Raw genomic sequence first — 22165 nt, 5'->3', positions numbered from 1 at the left:
CCAAACACGTTTTCGGTCACCGAAACTTCTCCAGATTTAAGACGAACGTCTGTGCACCCTTTTTCATACAAAATTAAAATTTGGATTTGATGCCAAAATATCCAACCAAATTGAATAAAAAAAAATTTTAATCAAAAGGTATACCAAATATCTAGCACGGATATATGCTATTTAACCACTTAATGCTAGGGTTTTTTTATAAAACGTGTTATTTGGAAAAAACGAAATAAGCAGCTCAAAAACACCATCTCTGAGGCAAACTGCAGGCAAATTAAAACGGTGTAAAATACATTGCTAACTTTGACGAGCCTTACTCGTGTTAGCTAAAAATAGAACGCTGCAAGTCGAAACCGGCGAGCGTCACTCTGGCTAGCAGAAATCGAAGCGCATTTAGCGCGCGAGCGTGACTCGTTCAAAAGCATTAAGCGGTTAAATTATTTTGTTTTGCATGAAAAAGGCAGTGCAGCAGTTCCTCTTATGTTCTTAGTCGGCAAACGACTTGAATTGGTGACAGACAGGTATAATATTTTTGTATTAAGATTTTGGTATAACCAATACCATCGTACACACATCATGTGGAGATGGTTTCATAGGGTAAATACATTAAGCAAAAAAAAGATACATATCAATAAATAAATAAACATAATTATTTCACAAAATACCTAATATTCGTAAAATCTCAATTCCTCAATTATTATTAATTTTTTTTTTTTTTGTAATAATGTTATTGTATTTCGGCTTGCAATTATTGATTAACTATTTATTATGACCTTCGTAGCACAGCGGTAAGGTCCCGAATGCAGCGGGTTCAATCTCCCGTTTCGGATATGAGAATACTTTCAGTATCGCCGAGATACTTGGCGAGAGGCCAACAGTGAGAGTGGAAATGTTGCTTGAGATGGCTTTAGCTATGTTTAGTTTCTTTAAAAGAATAGCCAGGTGCTTTAAAATCTTCTCCTGTTCACTTCTTCCAATTACGTATTTTCATTTGTTTTTTAATATATACATTATAATTACATATACAGGGTGTCCTGGGTTAAAGTACAAGTAAAAACGATAAAATACTTTTTTCCACCATTCAGAATTGAAACGTTGATTGAAATGGCTTTAGCCATGTTTGGTGACCAGATCTGAACCTTCCCCACCTTCTTCCCCTCCCCTGTACCTTCAGCCTCCACATACACCAATTGGGGATGCCATAGTCTCACTGGCTCCAGATGGTTGGGAGCAGTTGGGACTCTTGTGCAGTATTCATAACAAAAAAAAATGTTTGTATAGAAAGTACCCCCCCGGACATCCCGATGTGTACCTGATTAATCAGATCTGGTCTCTAAACATAGCTAAAGCCATTTCATACATAGTTCTTAATAAAAAGGTGATTTTTCACCAGGGCGACACCAAAAGTATCTTCTTTGTATTTTATTGCATGCCAAATAACAATGTCTAATCTGAAATTGACAAAGTCTAAAAGTTTTTAAAAAAATGCTAAAATCATTTTCTGAACTCCCCTCCCCAATAAATAATTTTTTTCACTTTGATATCTTTTCCACAGCCTTTGAAAAAACATCATTTCCATTTAAATATTATAAATAAGTACCTACATTGTCCAAGACAATCGCAATATAAATTTGTAATATATATAAATCCTCAATTTTGTTTAAAAATTAATTTTCAACAATACATTCACAATGAAGACTTTTTTCATCTTTGAAAATAATATATAACAATATAATAATATATAATATTATCTACAGTAACTTACAATTGAGTCCTTAGTGCTTCACAATGAGCTGTTACGACTCACAAATGAGCCAATGTACTTTGGTCACGTATCATTATGACTCTTATTATTTTAATAATAAACGAGTTGTTGTAAATGTACGGGTTAACTCATAGACGAGTCGATTGGCTTTGGGCAGTGGTATAACTCGTACAATAATATACCATTAATGCATGTGCATGGCTTAACTCGAATGAAAATATACGAGATGATGCAAATGTACAGCTTTACTCGTAATATGAGTCAATCGGGATAATCAGATCAAAAGTTGTACTATCATAATATACGAGTTTATGTAAAATGTATGAGTCGATAAGTCTTAGTCAGTAGCATAACTAGTAATTATAATAATATATACGGGTTGATACAATGTAAGGGTTATATCATATACGAGTCAATAAGTCTAGGACAGACTCGGATAATAATATACGAGTTGTTGCAATGGAAGGGTTATATTCATAGACATCCAAATTGATAGACCAGTCCATCGGGGAAAGGGGAACAAACCAAGTGGGCGGAGAGGGGAAAGGACGTGACCGTCTCCTTTATTATAATTTTTCAATAAATAAATCTGATAGTATACAGGCCACTCGCGTTGTAGTGTCACTATTTAGTCCACGAAAATAAAATTACTAGTCCTTCTTACAAGGCACGCAAATTACTGACTGCGTAAAAAACTTAACTAGAAATTTAAAATCGGATTAACAAAAGATCAGGCTTGGGTACAAAATTGAATATTTTGTTATAATATTTAGTTAGACACAAATGCGCTATAATTTGCCCACCTCACTCATTTATAGCGTTGCTACGATTGTTGTTAGCGAAATTTGCTTTTTTGCCTAGGGTCTGGTTATCTCAATGTGCAGTCTTCGGCGGTCAATGTACGACTGTTGGCTTAGTTTATTTAAAGCGTTCTCGAACCTTTCTGGTGCCAAAAATACGGTCATGTGGTTTGCCTTCAGCTCGTCGAAATGATACCGAAAGTTAATGTTACTTTATCAATTTGGATGTCTATGGTTATACTAAATTCTTGTGTCGATAAGTCTTGGGAAGTAATAAGTAAGTTGATGCAATTTAATTCTTGCTCTTGGACAGTAGACTCACATAATACGAGATGATGCAAATGTACGAATAAACATAAGTCAAATCGTATAATTATACAAGCTGATGTAAATGTACGGATTAACACAAGTCAAATCGTATAATTATACAAGATGATGTAAATGTACGGATTAACACAAGTCAAATCGTATAATTATACAAGATGATGTAAATGTACGGATTAACACAAGTCAAATCGTATAATTATACAAGATGATGTAAATGTATGGATTAACACAAGTCAAATCGTATAATTATATGAGATGATGCAAATGTATGAATTAACCAGAGAGATGTGCTTTATTTCAAATAAATCCATTTCAAATGGAAATGCAAAATGCAAAATGGGTATTTTCCATTTTGCATTTTAAATGCTTTTCTAAAAACCATTTTGCATTTTGCATTTTAAATGCTTTTCTCAATGCATTGTCCATTTTAAATGCTTTTTTGGCAACATTCTTCCTACTATCTCCACTCATCTTTCTTTCATAAGCCCCAAATATCAGTCGGTCCTCAACCTCACTATGAAAGATAATTTACATTTGTCAAGTTGCTCCCTGGTAGGAGCCCTGGCAATTGAGTGATACCATTACAAAAAATACTGAACATGGGGCAATGACGCTGTAATATTAAACGTTAGATAGCAGTTTCTATGTGTTTACGTTGGCAACATTAGTCCCGCGCAAATTTACTGTGGTTTCATAATCTATATGTGTTTTTGGATTTACCATCATGTAATATGTTTGTTCTACATTGATGTCCATTATTAAATGACAAAATTGTTTAAAAATTCTATAATTATTTTAATTGTTGGACCCGAGAAACCATTTTGCATTTTCAATGCATTTTGAAAATAGGTATTTTGCATTTTGCATTTGAAATGCTTTTCTAAAAACCATTTTGCATTTTGCATTTTCAAATGGAAAAGTTTTGACCCATTAACATTTTGCATTTCAAATGGTTTTGGGTACCCATTTTGCACATCTCTGGAATTAACACAAGTCAAATCGTATAATTATATAATATTATTCTAATGTACGGATTAACACAAGTCAAATCGTATAATTATACGAGATGATGTAAATCTACGGATTGACTCAAGTCAATTCGTATAATTATACAAGATGATGTAAATGTAAGGATTAACACAAGTCAAATCGTATAATTATACAAGATGATGTAAATGTACGGATTAACACAAGTCAAATCGTATAATTATACTAGAAGATGAAAATGTCAACTCGTAAATAAGTGAATGCGCTACAGATGAACATTTTATAATACTGGTTGATTCCGAAATGACAACAAACGACGTAATGTATATATAATCAACTCACAATATGCATGTTTTAGGTATTTATGAATAATTATCCATATTATGTTTAACATTATGAATTAGAAATGACTTGTATTAGAGTCGAGAACATTATATGATATGACTCATTATTTGAGAGACAATACTTGTGTCAAATTTTTTCAAAATGTTAAAAGTTAAATCTCTAAAACATTAGATTTTAAATTGAAGCTAAGCTTAAAAGAGCTTAACAAGGAATTATTATTTTAAATTTGAAAAAACTTTTGTCATTGAAAAAGTTTTGGTCATCGATAAAAATTTGATCGAGAGAATTTTACGAACCTTTGAAAATTTATAACAAAGCAGAGATAGTAAAACGTCAAAATTTCAACAAGACAAAATCCTTTGCCGAAATTCCGAAGACTTTACCGTACTTAATACTCAACTCTCTCCTATTCTCTTCATAATTTTTATAAATTTATTATATTTTTATTGCGGCCCCCACTTACGGGCTCGATGATCTCGTCATGTCATGTTTTTTCACCGACATAGAATATACTAGAGGGCTCGAGGAACGACCGCATTGCGTTGCCAAGCCATTATAAAAATGATCAGTCAAAATTTATAATAAACCGGTGTTATAATTTGACAGAAAAACAGTCGATACGGTGTTGGTACGGTTATTTAAAAAATTCACTTCTAGTTTATTCTACGTTTATCCAACCCGATATATGACCTTAACCCAGCGTTCGAAAGTAGTTGACTAACAACTTGAATCGAACATCGTAGGATAAAAATTACGCAATAATTAAATTCAAATACATGAATTCACTAAAGTGCAATAATTTTCTCGTATCCCATTTCTGATACCAAATAGTTTGGCATCGGAAATATGTAAAATATTTTTTGGTAACTCCACCACGTTGTGTGGTAACTAGTGACTGATTGTGCTTATTGAGGGAGGTGATTCCACCTTGGTTACCAATAATGGAATTGTATCTGTTGATTTGCTCGGTTGTTGGCTGCCGTCGGCGATGCTGCTCGGATTATCGGTGGCTGCAGACCAGGCGGTGTCGGCCTCGAATGGAATATACGGCAATACCCGGGTGAGGCGGAAGTAGATGAAAAGATGCTGTGGAGGAGAAATAACAATGTTATGTAGGTGCTCAACAATGACCCAAACGAGATAATGAGCATATGAGGTAGCCACACAGCGCATGCCTCCTGCCATCAGGACATTATGGCTGCTATCTACCACCCGTGGCTCTATCCTGCCGATTTCTTTTGGATATGCTAGGAATGAAACATCCACTAATTATTCATTGAATGGGTCACCTCAAGTGAGGTGAATTAGCAGGGGTACCTGGGTTCATGAGGTGAGATTTGTCTAGGCAAATGCGTTTGCCCACCTACTGCGCGGTGGGTTAGATCGGGAGAGACTGGTTTGTCCAGGAGTTTGATGACAATTGAGTTAGGTTAACACTCTTGCTAGTCTCTTTATTAGGTTATGTTAGGTTGACACTCTTTCCATATAGTTGTGAATGAGGAATACTTGGAGCAGGTGGATGAGTTTGTGTATTTAGGGAGTATGTTCTAGAGAGATGGGAAGGCTGACAGAGATATTGAAAGGAAGATAAATGTAGGTAACTCCATTAATGGAGGACTGAACGCAGTTGGCGCTAACAAAAAATTGTCCAAAGAAGCGAAGCTAGCAGTCCACAATAGAGTGCTGGTACGTACCCTGATGTACGACAGAGAGGCATGGAAATGGCAGAGAAAGGATGAAAGTAGACTAAATGCTGTAGAAATGAGATCCCTGAGGCGTAAGTGTGGTAAAAACATTTTTGATCGTGTGAGGAATGTGGAGACCGGCAAAGAGTGCAAGGCTGATGTAAGCGTAATGAGTAAGATCAAAAGAGAGGGACTCTTAGATGGTTTGGGCATGTAGAGCGAATGAGCGAAGAAAGGAGGAGTGTAAGCAGAATATAAGATGCAAATTTGAATGGTAGCAGAAGTCGGGGACGCCCGAGAAAGACATGGCACGGCCAAGTGAATCAGATACTTGAGTCGGGCCATGTCAAGAGTCAGAATAATAGAAGAGTATGTATTAGACGATGTATGAATGTGAATGAGGTAAGGAGTGTGTGTCAAGACCGAGTTGTTTGGCGGTCCGTCCTCTCTGTCTACCCTGCGGGGAAACGGCGTGATGGTTAGTTAGACACTCTTGCCAGAAAAAGATTATTTGACTCACCATGCTGGACCACAGCGCGCAGAAGACGAAGGGCGGCAGCGGCTGGTTGGCGTTCTCCAGCGCCACCACGCCCATGAACCAGAACACGCAGAACAGCGGCTGCAGCAGTAGCGCGAAGTTCAGGCACTTGCGCATGTCTCCGATTCCCTCGGGCTCGGCGCTCTTCCACGACAGATTGTCCATGGACAGGTTGCTGAGGTCAATCTTGAAGCTGTCGTTGCGGTACAGCGACGGCTCCCGGTGATCCAATGTCTCCAGAATCTGGAAACATTCATAATATATTTATTTTATTTACACCTCAAAGAACACAGTGTAAAGACAGGGGAACTATATCGCCACCTGGTTGTGCTGCGGGTTAACCCCTCGGGGCCCGATAAAATAATATATTGTCATATAATATTCTTATTTATTTATTTTGTACTATACTGTTTTTGAAAGCCGATGAAAGATTCTTTCTGATTTTATCATTACAAATCAACATTAAAAAAATTTTAAAATTTTAAATGCATTAAACGCTGATGGTTTTTATTGTGTAAACTGTAACCACAACTTTCACACAAAACTAAACAACATATTTAATTAGACAAAGGTATTATAAAAGTAACTGTCAATCCACTTTTGTTTTCGCAAAACCTTACAAATATTTTTCAACAATATGTTGTTTCATAGAATTATTTCAAAATTTTCTGGAGCGTCTATGGTAAATATTTAAATGCAAATACAAAAAGTATGTTTCTCTCTTTCTAACACTGCTTAGTCATATACACGGTGTCCGGAAACTCGTAGTACAAGCGGGAAACTGGAGAATCTACACCACATGGGGAACCCAAATAAAAATAAAGTTTTTTGATTTGAGCATTTTCACAAAAAAAAAAAAAAAAAACAAAAAAATATATTTTTCGGCTATTTTAGGGTTAAAGTTTTTTCTGGTGTTTAGGGTTGAACAACAGATGTTTTAACCCTGCAGAGCAGAAATATTTTATGATTACACCGGATTAAATGAAGGGTGATTTCAAAATAATGCTTCAAATCCGAGTTTCTTCATTTGTTTTACTTTCAAATAGTTTTAATTAGTTGGGTACTTTGATCTTCAGTAATAATTTATAAGAATTTGATTAAAAATAAAAAAAAAAATAAAATCAACTTCTAACTCGATTTACTCGATAACGAAAGCTCAAATCAAAAAAAAATATACTACAAAATCGACTCCAAATGTGATGTAGATTCACCAGTTTCCCTCTTGTACTACGAGTTTCTGGACACCCTGTATATATCTTCGTGATACAAAATGAGAAAGCATGATTTTTATGAGTCGTTGTCAGGCTGGGAGAAATACTCCCGAAAAGACTCAAGGTTAAGGTAGGGGCAATAAAAAGTGCGTTTATTAATGCGGGTCTTGAAGAAGCTCAATGATGCCTATATCTTGTTTCACATGAGAGTCAACTTATATAAAAAAAACTAGTTGAAGTTACGACCCATTCTCAGGAAAACAACATAAACGATGAACTCACGTCTCGATTATTGCAACGGCATTTATGCCAGCCTTCCAAAATATCAAATTGACAAACTTCAATCAGTGTTTGATGCAGCAGCATGGCTCATAACCGGGGTCTCCAAATATTCGCACATTTCAGAACACCTTCGTAACCTTCACTGGCTCAAATGCCCTGAAAGAATCCAGTACAAACTGTGCTGGATGGTGTTTGAATCCATCAATGAAATGGCCCCACCCTACATCTCTGAACTATGCGTCCCGGAAAACACTGGTCTGAGGCAGTCAACTCTTAGATCAGCAACATCATCAGCTGTACGCAGACTGATAGAACCTAAGCGCAAGCCAAATACTAAGTTTGGTGATCGCGCTTTCGGAGTATCTGGGCCGAAGGCTTGGTATAAACTCCCTCCGGAACTAAGATCCATAACAAGTCCAATAGAATTCAGTTCTAAACTAAAAACTTACCTTTTTAAGCTGTCATACCCTTAAATTAAATATACCATTCCTGAGAGAAAGACCAATTATATCAAGTTTTCCAACTACGTATGTCCTAAATCCTGTATCTAAATTTCACTAATTAGTTAATTTTAATTAAGTGTTAAACTCAAGTGACCTACCAGGTAAGTATGCTGCTGTATATTATTAGGACTTTATGGTGGCTTGAGTGAAATTCTCCATCTCTGGTGTAGAGGCGCTCCCTGCCACTGGGCAACAGCCTGGACAAGAGTGTTGTCCAATCTCTGGTAGCGCTGACTCGTCCCGGCTATTTTGTGGCGCATCAAAGCAGCGAACCCATATTATCTCCATATATAGTTGGTAGATCATTGTAGAAGTGTATTATATATTTGTACAGCGCCCTTGAGGTGATTTTGCACAAGAATATTATTATTATTAACGGGTGTTCTGCTCGTGTCCGCTGCCACTATCTCCTTCGAGCAGGCTTCATTGAAATAACTGTAGAACTGACTCAGCATGCCTACATTGCGTCTGTGCTTTAGAGATGGCAATCAGTTTGTTAACAACAGTTTATTATGCTAACGGGGTTATATTATTAAAGAAATTTGTGTTATTCGACGTACCTGCCCAGCAGAGCAAGAGCGCATCCACGAAGAAGTCCCCTCCACGCTGCCCTGCTCTTCGAAGGTGCGTGACTTGTTGTCGGCAGTGTCCGCCGCTCGCCGAGAGTCTACGCTGGCCAGGGAATTGGTGCTGGTGTACTTGGCCGCTGTGAACGAGATTTCGACATAAGTAAAATGTGTATAGCGAAAGAGCGTTAATATGGTGTGACCAGTTAATAGATGTGTGGACAAACAAAGTGAGAGAGGTGAATGTGTTGCATAGTATCAGACAGAGAGAGAGACTCACACTGGGCCTGGCCGGCGGCGCACTTGCCCATGCCGGCGATCCTAGCCTGGATGGAGGACGCCACACCCTCCTGCCTCTTCTTGCTGACGGCCTTGAGGCCCACCATGGCGATGAGCGTGTTGCTCAGGATTAGCACAGTGCCAGGCACCATGAGGCCCAGCAGCATTCCCTTCTCCAGGGACATCCAGCAGTAGTCCTTGGTCTCGTAGCTTTCCATGGAGATGGCGTAGAAAAACTGCAATATTTCAATAGTTATCATTAGCCGTAGAGAGGTGATTATTTAAAAATAAAGTAAATTTATTTTGAACTTTTTAATGCTCTAGAGCAGAGGTTGTGTGTGTACTCTTTTTATACGGATCTTTATTGAAAATGCAAGTGAATTTGAATTTTTTTTTCATATGAAAAAGACGCATTAAACAAACCTCACCCCATTACCCAGGTACCCCTGCAAGTCACCAAACATAGCGAACCACTTAGAGTGACCTATAGCAGGCGTGTTGGTTATCCAAATAAATGGTTCCCAGGCTGGCGGTACCCATTCCCGCCTCCCAAATTGACCATATAGACCACTTTGGAAACCTCTGCTCTAAAGGTTGCACACGAGAGATAGAACAATGGGCCTATAGATTGGGTGATTACGGGAGTTATGCAGGCCGTTGCTTTATCAATAATGTTAAAAACTCACCAAGACCAATACAGCCGGAACGCCATACGCAAAGAGATAATTGTACCGCAGATTGGGAACGCAACCCTTGGTCACGTTGTCCGATATCACGTAGCAGTAGACCGTGATCCAGGATGCACACACCAGGTGCATGTAGTGCAGCAGAAGCGCAATCACCTCACAACGGCGTTGGACCGCTGTGTCCTGGGAAATATAAAAGTTTCAAATACATTAATTTTCCCTAATGACGAATTTATTATATACACATTACATTACACAAAAGTACACTGGCTGTGGTCAGAGAAGGCCTGTGAATATTTAAGTCTTCTTCTTTCATATGATGGAGGGATCAGGGGGTAATATCTAGCCAGTCTAGGACATCAGAAGTCACCCTGTGAACCTCATCAGTCCCGCCGGGAATTAATAGACGGGCATACTTTGAACACATGTTCGGTGGTCAGCACCGCCCCGTATTCACATTTTGCCGACTCTTTAAGGCCACACCTATCACCCACGCATCATGTGGGCATAGCGGCTGTGGGGGGATTGTATCCTATTGATGGCGGACCAGAGTTTACGGGGCAGTGAGAATCCAGGCTGTCTCTCACGTCAGTGGGGTCTTGAATGAGTTTCTTGACGTTTCTTCATTAACATTTGCTATATGAGAATGGATCGTTTCTACGACTTATAACAGGGGTGGCCAAACTTTTGACCTGTTCGGTCTACTTGCGTTAAAAATTATTTCTTGAGGTCGACTGCAAGGTAGAGTTTAAAAGTGACAAAATAAAACTATTTTGTGATAAATTTGTAAGAATTTATTAATGCAATGTAACATATAAATTTTTTTCATTCAGCTTTACGTTTTAGGGTGGATGTTTGACACTGCATATTCTCCACAAGCTTATCATATTGGGGAGTGTACGAAGTAGCTGCGATTCGCAAACACGAAGTTAAGTGGGCATCTGTTATGCGGGAACGATGTTTGGTTTTTATTGCATTCATCGTTGAAAATGTTTATTCGCTAAGATAGGTTGAACCAAAAAACGACGTCAATAATAATAATAATAATAATAATTGGATAATTTGTAGAGCGCCGTTTTTGTGAAAAATCACCTCAAGGGCGTCAAATACCTTTAGAGCTACTTTTCATTGCAAATCAGTTTCCAAAAATCTGTACTACCATCTGGTATTTTAGCCAGCTTTCAAAAATATGTCGCTTCTCATTTTAATTATTTCTTCTTCGACCACAACAGATTCAGTATCGGTTAAGTTACCGATTTTAACGGTTAAGCTGTCGATATAAATATTTTCATTAAATGGGAATATCATGAAAGTTAGTACTTCTTCGAGAGCGGCAAAATCCGCAAACCTTCTTTCAAACTCCAGGTGCAAATTTTCCAACTGTTCAACGACCGAAGCGTGTGTGCAGGTACCTTATTCAGTCCTTCGCGTGAATACATCACAAAATAATGTTATTTTGTCATATTTTCCTATTCACTTTATTTTACTCTCGCGGGCTACCTAAATCAGCTTCGCGGTCGACCTGCTGGCCATCCCTGACTTATAAGAATCAAGAGATTTCAACAGCCCGGCTGTTGATCTTTTCGGCATCGGTGCGTAGTCGGGAAACACACCAAACGCGTGCCCAATATTTGTACACGGTTGAAATTTGCTGTATGGGAATAATTTTGACGGCCGGCATAGTCCAGTGGTAACGCATTGGACTGCCATTCCGAAGGTCGCGGGTTCGAACCCGGCGTGCGCAAATAAATTTTATTTGATTAATTTGTGTTATTTCACAATTAATTAATTAAAATAATATATAGTATATTTGCGGCACGTTCCAGAGTGGAAGATACTACCAGTATCGCCCTGGTGTAAGACCACCATTCAGAATTGAAACGTTGCTCCAAATGGCTTTAGCCGTGTTTAGTGACTAGATCTGAATAGCCAGGTACTTCCCCACCTTCCTCTTTCCCTTCCCCACTTACCTTCAGCCTCACAACATCCCCCAATTGGGGATGCCATAGTCTCACTGGCTCCAGGCGGGAGCAGTTGGGACTCTTGTGAGGTATTTACTATAAAAAAAAAAAAAAAAAAAAAAAGGTCGTTTCTACGACTTATAAGAATCAATAGATTTCAACATGGGTCTCTTCGAGACCCAGGTTCATTCCTTCCTCTCCTCAAAAAGATCCTCCACATAGCATACCTAAAGGTGACATAGGCAAGCACTGAGGGAAATTATTTTCCCCAGGGCCTACTGTTAGTATAGTTAGTCCTTGAGTTTGTGTAAAAATAAAATTTAAAAAAAACCTCGGTTGCGGTTCCATATCTTTCACCTCCAGTCCTCAGTCCTTCCCGTCCTGCTCCAATCCTCTTCCACACAGTCATAATTTAATATCAGTGTTGATAGCAAATTTCCAAATATAATTACCTGAACCCCAACTAGAAGTGTCACATTTGTCACCAGCAAACAGCTGACAATATTCATCTCAATGGGAAACATCTTGCTAGAGCGGAACCCCTTCTTTTTCAGCAGCGTACATCCCGCCATAATCAAGATGATCGCCGAGAACCCAGCGCCTGAGACCACGGGGGTGTTCCAGCGGCCCCCACCGGTGCCCCCGGGGCCCCGTGAGGCCCCGTAGTACACATATTCCACGCTGTCGATGCGGTCACGTTCACGAAGATCGGAATCGGATAGCCAGTTTGATGGGAGGTCTACTTCTGGCAAGATATCGGGTAGGGAAGATTGGGTTTGTTCATCTGCGAGAAAAAAATTTGAATAGCATTATTAATTTTTAAATATTAACCTGACGGTTGCAATTTTAGACACAGATTATGAAAATTACACAACGTTCCAACTTAATTACTACAAGACTCAACTATTTACTTTGTTATTAGGTTTTTAGTTTGTTTTATCTCTGTTAAAAAAAGGCCTGAGTGGTTAAACTAACTTACCATTCTTATCCGATTCAAACACCATCATCTCAGGATTGGGAAAGATGGCAGCGTTCTCTGCATCGTTATCGTAAATCAGCGAACTGAAGTTGCTCTTGACTTGCTGCTGCTGAAGCGAATAGTCGGAATCGTACGAGGCGAAATAGTCCTCGTTCGGTGAGGTTATGTCCTCGGGGGGGTACAAGTTCTGCGGGGTCATGAGCCGGTGGGACTTCTTCACCTTGGGCTTGGAGACTCCTGGAGGACCGTTTCTGGTGCGCGCCACGTTGGTTATTCGCTTGAGTTGACCTATATGCGTCACGGTGGGTTGCAGAGTGGAACGATTGTTGTTGAACCCTGGAAAATATTTTTCAATTCAATTCAATTAGTTTATTCCTTTAAAAACATTACAAAATTACATTTTTTTCGTTTTTAACCTTCCAGCGGGCGCGTTGAGAAATTTTCCTTGAGCGGGCGCTTGTCGTAAATTTTACGTCATCGAGTTTTCTCCATGTAAGTGGTGTTTTCTTTATATAAATGTTATGTAATTTCTTTAAGGTTATGAAAAATGATAATAGGCAGTACTTAAAAAAAAAATTTGACTTTCTTAAAAAAAAACGAAGCAACACTCTAAACATGTTAATATTTTAAAACAAAATATTTAGTCAGAATCAATATTCTCATCCTTACAATTGTTACATACCACATCAACTGAAGAATAGTTCTTGCATGTAAAAGACTGGCAACGCCAACATTTCATTGATGCTGAGGATCTTTTATTATCCAGTGCACATAACCGACAAACACCGCGTTTTGGAAGGCTTTTTCTTCTTCTGTTATCGGTTCAACTTCCCCACCGTAAGTCACTTTGAGAAAAGCACTTCTATCTTGCGATAAATATTTGACATTTGATTTGATTTGATTTGATTTGACTATAGCATAGCTCAAAGCTCGATGCTTATCACTAAGTGGTAAGAGTGGGGGAAGCGATAAGACACGTCTGTCGTAAATTTTACGACAGCGCGCCCGCTGGAAGGTTAAGTACATTTGTAAAATGGTATTACATAATGAGTAAGCGGTGTATCAACTATACCAGCATCAATAGAGCTTGCCTTTTAAAGGCAGCTTTACCGATGCTAAATATGTCGATATCCGAATTGATTCTGTTCAACAGCAAGACGGCTCTCCCCACCGGCACGACCATTGGCAAGTTTGTCCTGCAAGCCGGGAGATAAAACAGTCTATGCTCTATTTTATTTATCTAAACGATGAATGTGTCGAGCGTATATATTATAACGGGAATGTCAATGATAGAAGAAGTGGAGGACACCCGAAGAAGACACGTCTCGACTATGTGAATCTAATACATACTTGAGTCGGGTCATGTCAAGCGTCAGAATAACAGTAAAGAATGATTTAGGCGATGCTTGAAAGTGAATGAAGCAAGAACAGTTTGCCAAGGCAGAGTTGTGTGGTGGTCCATCCTCTCTGCCTACCCCTCTTAGGAAATATGGCGATGGTTACATAGTTAATGATTATAATAACCTGTTGGATTTTTCGTATTATTTACCTTGTTTTATAAAATACATTTTAATATGTAGGTAACACAATTAAAAATAATAATAATTTAAAATATAAATACAATCCAACTTTTTTTTTTACTTACCATCTGTGCCGTGTTCATTCAAAAACAGAATTATCGTAATGAACCAAAGAAGTTTGGTTCTAAATTTAAATTTGAAATAATTTGCTATTTGTTCCATTTTGAATATAAATTTTTTGAAATTTTTGAGAAGAAACTTATCCACTGAAAAAAAAGAGAAAAATCACAAATTAGTACGGTTACATTTTTTTTTAGCACTGCGCAAGAATCCCAACTCCTCGGAGTCAGCGGGACTATGGTATGAGGCTGAAGGAATGAGGGATGGGGATAAGAAAGAGGAGGGTTGGGAAGCATTTTGTCATATCCACTAGAGCAGAGGTTTCCAAACTTTTTTGCCCCGTAGACCACTTGCCAAAGAATTTTTTTTCCGTAGACTGCCGAATATTGAATTTTCCTAAAACTATTAACGTCTCATGGGATAATCATTTTTTTTTTTAGTAAAAATATTCCCTTCCCTTGCCTACCCAACAACCGGGTGACGGTATAGTTCCTCTGCCTTTACATTGTGCAGACAGGGGCACCCTTGTGAGGTATTACACCAAATGAAAATGAAGCAGGATAAGCAACGGGAATTTCTTTCTGTAGCTGGCCCTACAGAACTGCCCCTTAAGTTCTTTGTCAGTGCTTATTCCGCTCAGTTCTTCTTGTCACATGATATCCGATTCTTCGACGTTCCATTTCCATAGTCAAAATGTCCTCAAACTTAGTTTTGAAGTCTGTGTGAAGTACATTTAAATGTTGATCATTATTACCCTGGACATTTTTCAAAAACAAGTTGGGGAAATAGGAAAATTCGCGGCTTCCAATGTTCAATGTTTTGCTTGAATATATTAATTCTGACGAGAAAAGGAACGTAGACTCTATTTATATACCTCAATTAACAACTTTACAAAATATCCATATATGATAATACTGTTTCTTTTTGTGTTTTAGCTCTTTAATACTATGTTAATCTTTTTTTTCCCTTCTTCTTTTTCTATTATGAACGGTCAATTTGTTGTTGATCAAAACTTATTTTCTACGTTTGTTATTTGCCTTTTTATTAGTTACTAACAAATTGGTTTATGAATAGGTTGTCGAACTGAACTCTATCGTACTGTGTTATTCATTTACCATGGGGGAGGATAGACCCTGTTCCTGCATCCAGTAAGGTGACATTAATCCGGTGCAGCTGTCCCACGAACCACGGGTGCCTCCCCCGGCATCATGAGCGGGCCTGGGGAATGTTTGCGCGAGCCCGGTCCCCTTCCGTCCTGTCTTTTGGAGTATCTCCCCCCATTTAAATTTCTTCGAGGGTACTCTCGGAAAACTGGCTAAGGGACGCGGGTGCTTGGGATCGTTGTGGCCAGGCCGCTTGCCACGCTCATTCTTGCCGGGACCGCCCCGTGATAGTGGGGTAAACTGCCCTCGATACGCGGCTTGTATATTTTTATGTTACTAACAATCATGCATGCAGGGACATTGGAGGGTCTAGAATCGTTTTTAAATAAATTTAGCTTCTTTTTACAAAAAAATTAGAGTCCTGACGTGTGCGGCTAAGGAGGTTAAACAATCAGTTTCCTCACACGGCCGTCGGGAAAGGGTGGGTCCCCTCTAATTTACAAAATATCAAATAAGTAATTTCTAAGTCTATTATATTTGTGTTAGGTCTATTGTGTCATTTACGGAACTCCTAAATGTTGACTTGAGGTAAATGGGTGTCCGCTCGTATGTACCCCCATTTGATTCTCGTGGACCCCCAAATTTTTTTCTCGCTGACATGGACCCCCAGCATGGCGATATCGACCCTTGGGGGTCATATCTGCTTGTCAAAATCATACCTTTGAATATTGATACGGAAACACATAAACTGCTAACTGTCGTTTGAAGTCAATAAATTTACCTATTTTATGTAATTTATTTTAAGTTTGTAGGTTTTATAAACAAAATTGATAACCAAATCAGTAAATTCACAAAAGCATGAAATTTAGGGGTTTTTTAAATTTGCCAAAATATGGCCAAATAAGTTCCAGTGGATATCAAATTATTGTAAGCATTAATTACTCGCCTGAAATATCCATACAAATTGAAAATATCTCCAGAGTAAAAATAAATGCCGCCGACGGGAATAACGAACCAGTGGATATTATCATTCAATATTACCAGATAAAAAGCCGAACTAAATGATGGGGACGCCCGAGGAAGACATGGCACGACCAAGTGAATCAGATACTTGAGTCGGGCCATGTCAAGAGTCAGAACAATAGAAGAGTATGTATGAGCCGATGTATGAATGTGAATGAGGAAAGGAGTGTGTGCTAAGACCGAATTGTTTGGCGGTCCGTCCTCTCTGCCTACCACTTCGGAACCAGCTGGTTAGTTAGTTAGAAAACTAGATATATGTATACAGGGTGTTACCGAATGTACCCGAAGGATTTTAACCAGCAATTCCTCAGCATATTTGGAGTAAAAGATGTGTGCATCGGTCAGTAAAATCAGTCTTGTAAATACAACCATTAGATGGTAATAGTAATAAGACCAAATGTGCTGCAGTACTACAGGGTTTACCAATAAGAGGTGTTATTTTGATATTAAATCGTAAAAGATCAATGGTTTCGTTGCTTGTGTGGCACGTAGCGCCGTCTTGTTGAAAGTAAACGTTGTCCAGATCAACACCATCCAATTCCGGCCATAAAAAATCATTAATCATCTCTCGATAGCGCAATCCATTCACCGTAACTGTTGCTCCAGCCTCATTTTCGAAAAAGTAAGGTCTAGTGACTCCGCAGGACCATAAACCGCACCAAACAGTCACACGTTGAGGATAGAGAGGCTTTTCAACAATAACTCTTGGGTTTTCCGAGCCCCAGATGCGACAATTTTGCTTGTTGACGAAGCCACCGAGGTGGAAATGGGCCTCATCACTCAAGATGATTTGCATTTGATTCACTCAAGTGAATTTTAATAATTTCAATGCGTTGTTGAAGCGTGTGTCGTTCCATTTTTATTAATGGCGTAGTTTCTACTTGTCAAATGTCAAAAAATGACAGCTTCAATAGTAACATCTACCGAAATAGCGGGCTATTCAAAATAACACCTCTTATTGGAAAACCCTGTACATAAACCTTCCGCAAGTAATTCTCTACATGATAGTGAAATCCCTATCAAACTCCGTTGCATAATTTAGAAGAACTAAGCGCACAAACAGACAGACGCGGATAGTGACTTTATTTTATATTATATTCAAATATATAAGTTAATCACAGACTAATTAAAATGTACACATCTATCAAACCAAAGGTTCCGACCGCAATTTATTAGTTTATGAAATTATGTAATTTTTTATTCATTATTGTTCATATAAATACATTTTTTAATTAAAATATGTTGTTTTTGTCGTGTGTTCGTTTCAGCAAATTTTTTTTAGTGTTTAGACGAAAAAACGTAAGATTGGCCATGTAATTTTTTTTTTGTTTGTTTTCAAAGAGTATGTCTATTCCTAACTACCCAACGTGTACCCGGCGTCGCTAGGGGTAATCTTTAGGAGATAGACATAAACCAAAACGGACTTTTCTGTAGGTAATTCCGCGGTAAATTATTTTGCTATACCTCATAAGGTTTAGCCAGCGTTAGCAATGTAATCGCCCGAAAAAATATTTTTTACGACTTTTCTATGCTTTTTATAAATATAATATGCATGTATTGTATATATAAACATTTTGGAAGAAATTCTCTAAATATTAGTGAAAACCCTATAAAAATCCGTTGCGTAGTTTAGAAGAAATAAGCGCACAAACAGACAGACGCGGATAGAGACTTTATTTTATATAGAGATAATAAAAATTACGCTCCTCTTTGATCACCTTTCAAAAACAGATTTTAGTTGTTGGATATGTTTAGTAATATTAAATTTATTTAGGTCTTCAGGAAATATAACGGTCAATATTCCAGAGGGCTGAGGGTTTAACGAACATAAATTAGAATTCAAAACATACAAATCTACAGGAAAATGTATTTAGGTTAGTTTAGAATTATATTTTCAATTTATTTATTTTTAATGTTCGTTTGAATCGATCGCTTGCTTGTAGGGCAGGTAAAGTAATTATGGCAGTGACTCATCCTAATATTGGATTTTCAAGAAATAATAATTATTATGTAGTTCGCATTAACAGTGGCCATTAAATTGCAGTAAAACCCAAGGCTTTCGTTAAGTAGGTACTAACCTTTTGTGAGTTTTGTTATGGTCATTATATCTTTCGGCGAAATTTGGTTCCTACCTAATTAGCATTGGACGCATTGCAGTTACCGAGTACTTACGTGCATAAATAAAACCCACCATATTATAATTATGCAGATATTTAAGGAAATTCAAAAAATTAAGTGCATTCGTTTGGTAAATCACTTTCATAAAGTACCTTTTTTAAGCCTACATTATTATTAAGTACTTACCTGAACATGAATATAATTTTTTAAACATTAAGACGAGGCTTAATGCCAAATCACTATTTTGATTAATCTATGTAACGAATTGGTGTACATTATGAATACCAAAAAATATGCTTTAGATAAATTGAAGGTTTTCCTATCGTTTCGCTTGAGTAGAATACAAATAAAAATATTAATTACTTAATAAATGAATGAACGCATAAAGGAAACAACTTTAAAAAATACAGTAAGATTATCTATGACAGTTTCACTTGATAAACTTTTTGGCTTTCTTATAAAATTATTTACAAAAATAATTAAAACTAGTTTTGTGCTTGAAATCGAACGTTTCTAGACTCCTTTTGTCAAGCGATTTTAATGCCTATTACCTACGATATAAGGTATACCAAGAATATACACATTTTTGGCTTGTAGCTTTCTCTTAACTCCACACAGAAGACCCTGAGGAAAGTAATCTCCCTCAGGGCCTATGTCATCTCTTGGATGCTGTGTGGAGTGTGTTTTTAGTGGAAAGGAAGGGAGAAAGGATTAAATTATTGTAAATAGCTGTCATCCTATACAACGAAAGCGAATTTTCATTTTACTTAATTGAAAATTAGAATGTTGAAATTAAAATTTCCCAAATGTAGATAGTTGCATTTTATAGTAATTAAGGTGCATAAAAAAGTTTTATTATTTATTATTTTATTAGGAGCCAGTGAGACTATGATATTCCCAATTGGGGTATGTTTTGAAGGGTGACCAGTACTCATCAAAATGACAGTTCATCACTCGACTCTATATCACTTTTTAAAGGTGTGTTTAATTGTCATTTTGATGAAATATCATGGAACCGTTTTGAAGATGAGGGGATAGGGATGGGAAGGAGATGGAGAAGTGGAAGATTGTCAAGTATTTTGTTACTAAACATTGCAAGGCGATGCACTACGTCGTGTAATATTTTAAATTGAGCCGCTATCAATAATAACCCCTACGTAGATGGCGATAAGGTTTAAATTCCCGCTTAACACCATCCGCCTGTTTTGATTTATGCAAGAAAAAAACATGGCCAAAAAATGCATTTTATTTTATTTTGTGGATGTTCAGGCATAAATATTTAAATTTTTCCGATCATTTTATAAATAACTTAATTTTCCACATTATTCAATAAAATCACAACCGAAAATGGGTTCGTAAGTAGGAGATTTTAAACTTTAAAGCAGTTTTCATATGCCTTATACATTAATTTTTTTCAGGGCTTGTAAAAAGACTTATCTAAAAAATACTCGATTATTTCAAAGGCCAAGATGTATTCTAGTCGCAGTATTTAATTAAAGCATCTGAAACATTTCTAGGCGAACAAATTTTCAAACCAAAAACACATGATTTTGCATTACTACGTATGGCATCGCCTTAAGTCATTGCCACTCACCAGGGGGATGCTGAGAGTATCACTCTGGAACTCGATACATAAGTATTTCGTACACTATATTATTGATAATATAACAAAAACAAACACGTAAACAAAAACAAAAAAAATCTAACGCCGGGATTCGAACCCGTGACATCTGGGTCAAAGACCAAAGAGCTAATGTATTCTTAAAGTTATCTATACAGTGAGAGGCGTCACTACTGTGGATGCATTATATTTTTTTTGTTCAAAACGGACATAATAGAACCAGAGCAAATAAAAAACAAACTTAGATGGTAAATTACTTTCGATACTAATAAATTAAGTTGGTAATAATAAAAGAAGAATATATGTTATGAGACTATGTATAAACGTGGATGAAGCAAGAATTGTTTGTTGAGACAGAGTTGTGCGACGGACGGCGGTCCATCCTCTCTGCCTACCACTTCGGAAACCGCATGATCGAAACTAGACAGTATTCTAAAGGAAAATTGATTAAAAAAAATAGTTAACATCTGGACAATTTATTATGTATTGTGTTGATCTAATTTTTTTAAAACGTTACAATTATTCTTTGTCTTCATCTCTGAAAACAAAATGTTTCTTTTTAGTACGACGAAATTAATAAAAACTACGTATAATGGATAACTTATGGATTAAACAATAATAATGGACGAATCCATTGATTCAGAATCTAGATAAAAGGAAATGCAGTCGTTATTAAAACAAGCATTACTGAAACAAGAAATATGTTTTAAAATAATTACATGCACCTAAGCATAATAATTCTCGTTTTTACCGATGAGTGAGTCAAATCACATAAAGAGAATTTAAAATCATCACATAGGACAACGAAGGTCGTTAAACCACCATGCAAATGCATTTTTATTTCGTTTTAACGACCCTTTACGCAGAAATACATCATTATCTTTCAATACTCCATTATATTTGGGATATTCCACTAATCCTTTTGTTAGTTAAAACCACAATCTACCATTTGAAAAATGTGTTTTTCAAATATTACAACTATAATTACCCGTCTTTCGAAAATCCCACTGAGTAACACAACAAAGTATTATCGGTACACCATTATTATTAAATGAAACAATAATTTATCCATTGCTTGCAACAGAACTGTATTTTGGTTCTATAACTTACGATAACAGTAAATATTAGAAGACGTATGCAAAAACACGAAACACGGAGTTCGAATCCATCTTTATTTATTTTTCACCGCGTTAAATCGATAGGGGAAGTTGATATTAAACTATGTGGCTGTAAAATGTTGGCCGACAAACTAGCCAGCTAAAAGCGGTTCCTACCTAATAATTTAATTTGTAAAAATCAGTTATCCTAAATGGATTGAAATTCTCCTTATAATTTGTGATTTATCGACCTAAGAGGCAGGACGGGAAGCTTTTTGGTTCTGATCGTAAAATCAGCTGGTTTTAAACTCAGCGTGGAGAAATAAAATAATTTATGTTGCTTATTTTGCAAAGAACATTATTTCAGGATTAACAACAATTAAAATAATTATCCAGTTCCCACATTAGGCTACATTTTTCTAGCTTGCAGAGGATAAATCTGCGGCAAATGGGTCCGAACCCAAAGATTAGACCACTCGGTCATAAGATAGATAAATTTTAATATGATATAAAAAGCATACAAATCAATCATACAAAGCATAATATACATTTTTGGTTCTCTTTTAGAGTGAAATATAGTTAGGTACTTTCAGAATCACCCTGGTGAAAAATTATAATGGAAACGGCGCCTCACACGAGTAACGTTTTTAGT

The 22165-nt window shown here is 37.1% G+C and overlaps 1 protein-coding gene across 1 annotated transcript; it reads right to left on the bottom strand.

Annotated features, from left to right (window-relative positions):
• Positions 1 to 4467: 4467 nt before the first annotated feature.
• Positions 4468 to 21574, bottom strand: LOC149409559 (uncharacterized). The gene is made up of 9 exons (XM_089649609.1): positions 21405 to 21574; positions 14557 to 14697; positions 12912 to 13247; positions 12385 to 12716; positions 9972 to 10154; positions 9287 to 9521; positions 9001 to 9146; positions 6427 to 6687; positions 4468 to 5307 (listed from the first exon to the last, which is right to left on the bottom strand). The coding sequence occupies exons 2-9, from the start codon at positions 14651 to 14653 to the stop codon at positions 5110 to 5112; spliced, it is 1788 nt and encodes a 595-aa protein (XP_089505735.1). The 5' UTR covers positions 14654 to 14697; positions 21405 to 21574; the 3' UTR covers positions 4468 to 5109.
• Positions 21575 to 22165: the final 591 nt, after the last annotated feature.

This window comes from Hesperophylax consimilis, chromosome 30 (assembly GCF_061612785.1).
Source record: "Hesperophylax consimilis isolate HC1 chromosome 30, BYU_Hcon_1.0, whole genome shotgun sequence".
Classification (NCBI taxonomy): Eukaryota; Metazoa; Arthropoda; class Insecta; order Trichoptera; family Limnephilidae; genus Hesperophylax; species Hesperophylax consimilis.
Note: the sequence above shows the minus strand (reverse complement) of the source record. Positions and strands in the feature narration are given on the sequence as shown.

Excerpts from the sequence above, each read along its gene's own strand:
- LOC149409559 (XM_089649609.1), bottom strand. The coding sequence starts at position 14,653 with ATGGAACAAATAGCAAATTATTTCAAATTTAAATTTAGAACCAAACTT. Across the intron at positions 12,717-12,911 it reads GTTTGAATCGGATAAGAATG|ATGAACAAACCCAATCTTCC; the intron begins GTAAGTTAGTTT and ends TTTTTCTCGCAG. Across the intron at positions 5,308-6,426 it reads GCGCGCTGTGGTCCAGCATG|CATCTTTTCATCTACTTCCG; the intron begins GTGAGTCAAATA and ends TCTCCTCCACAG.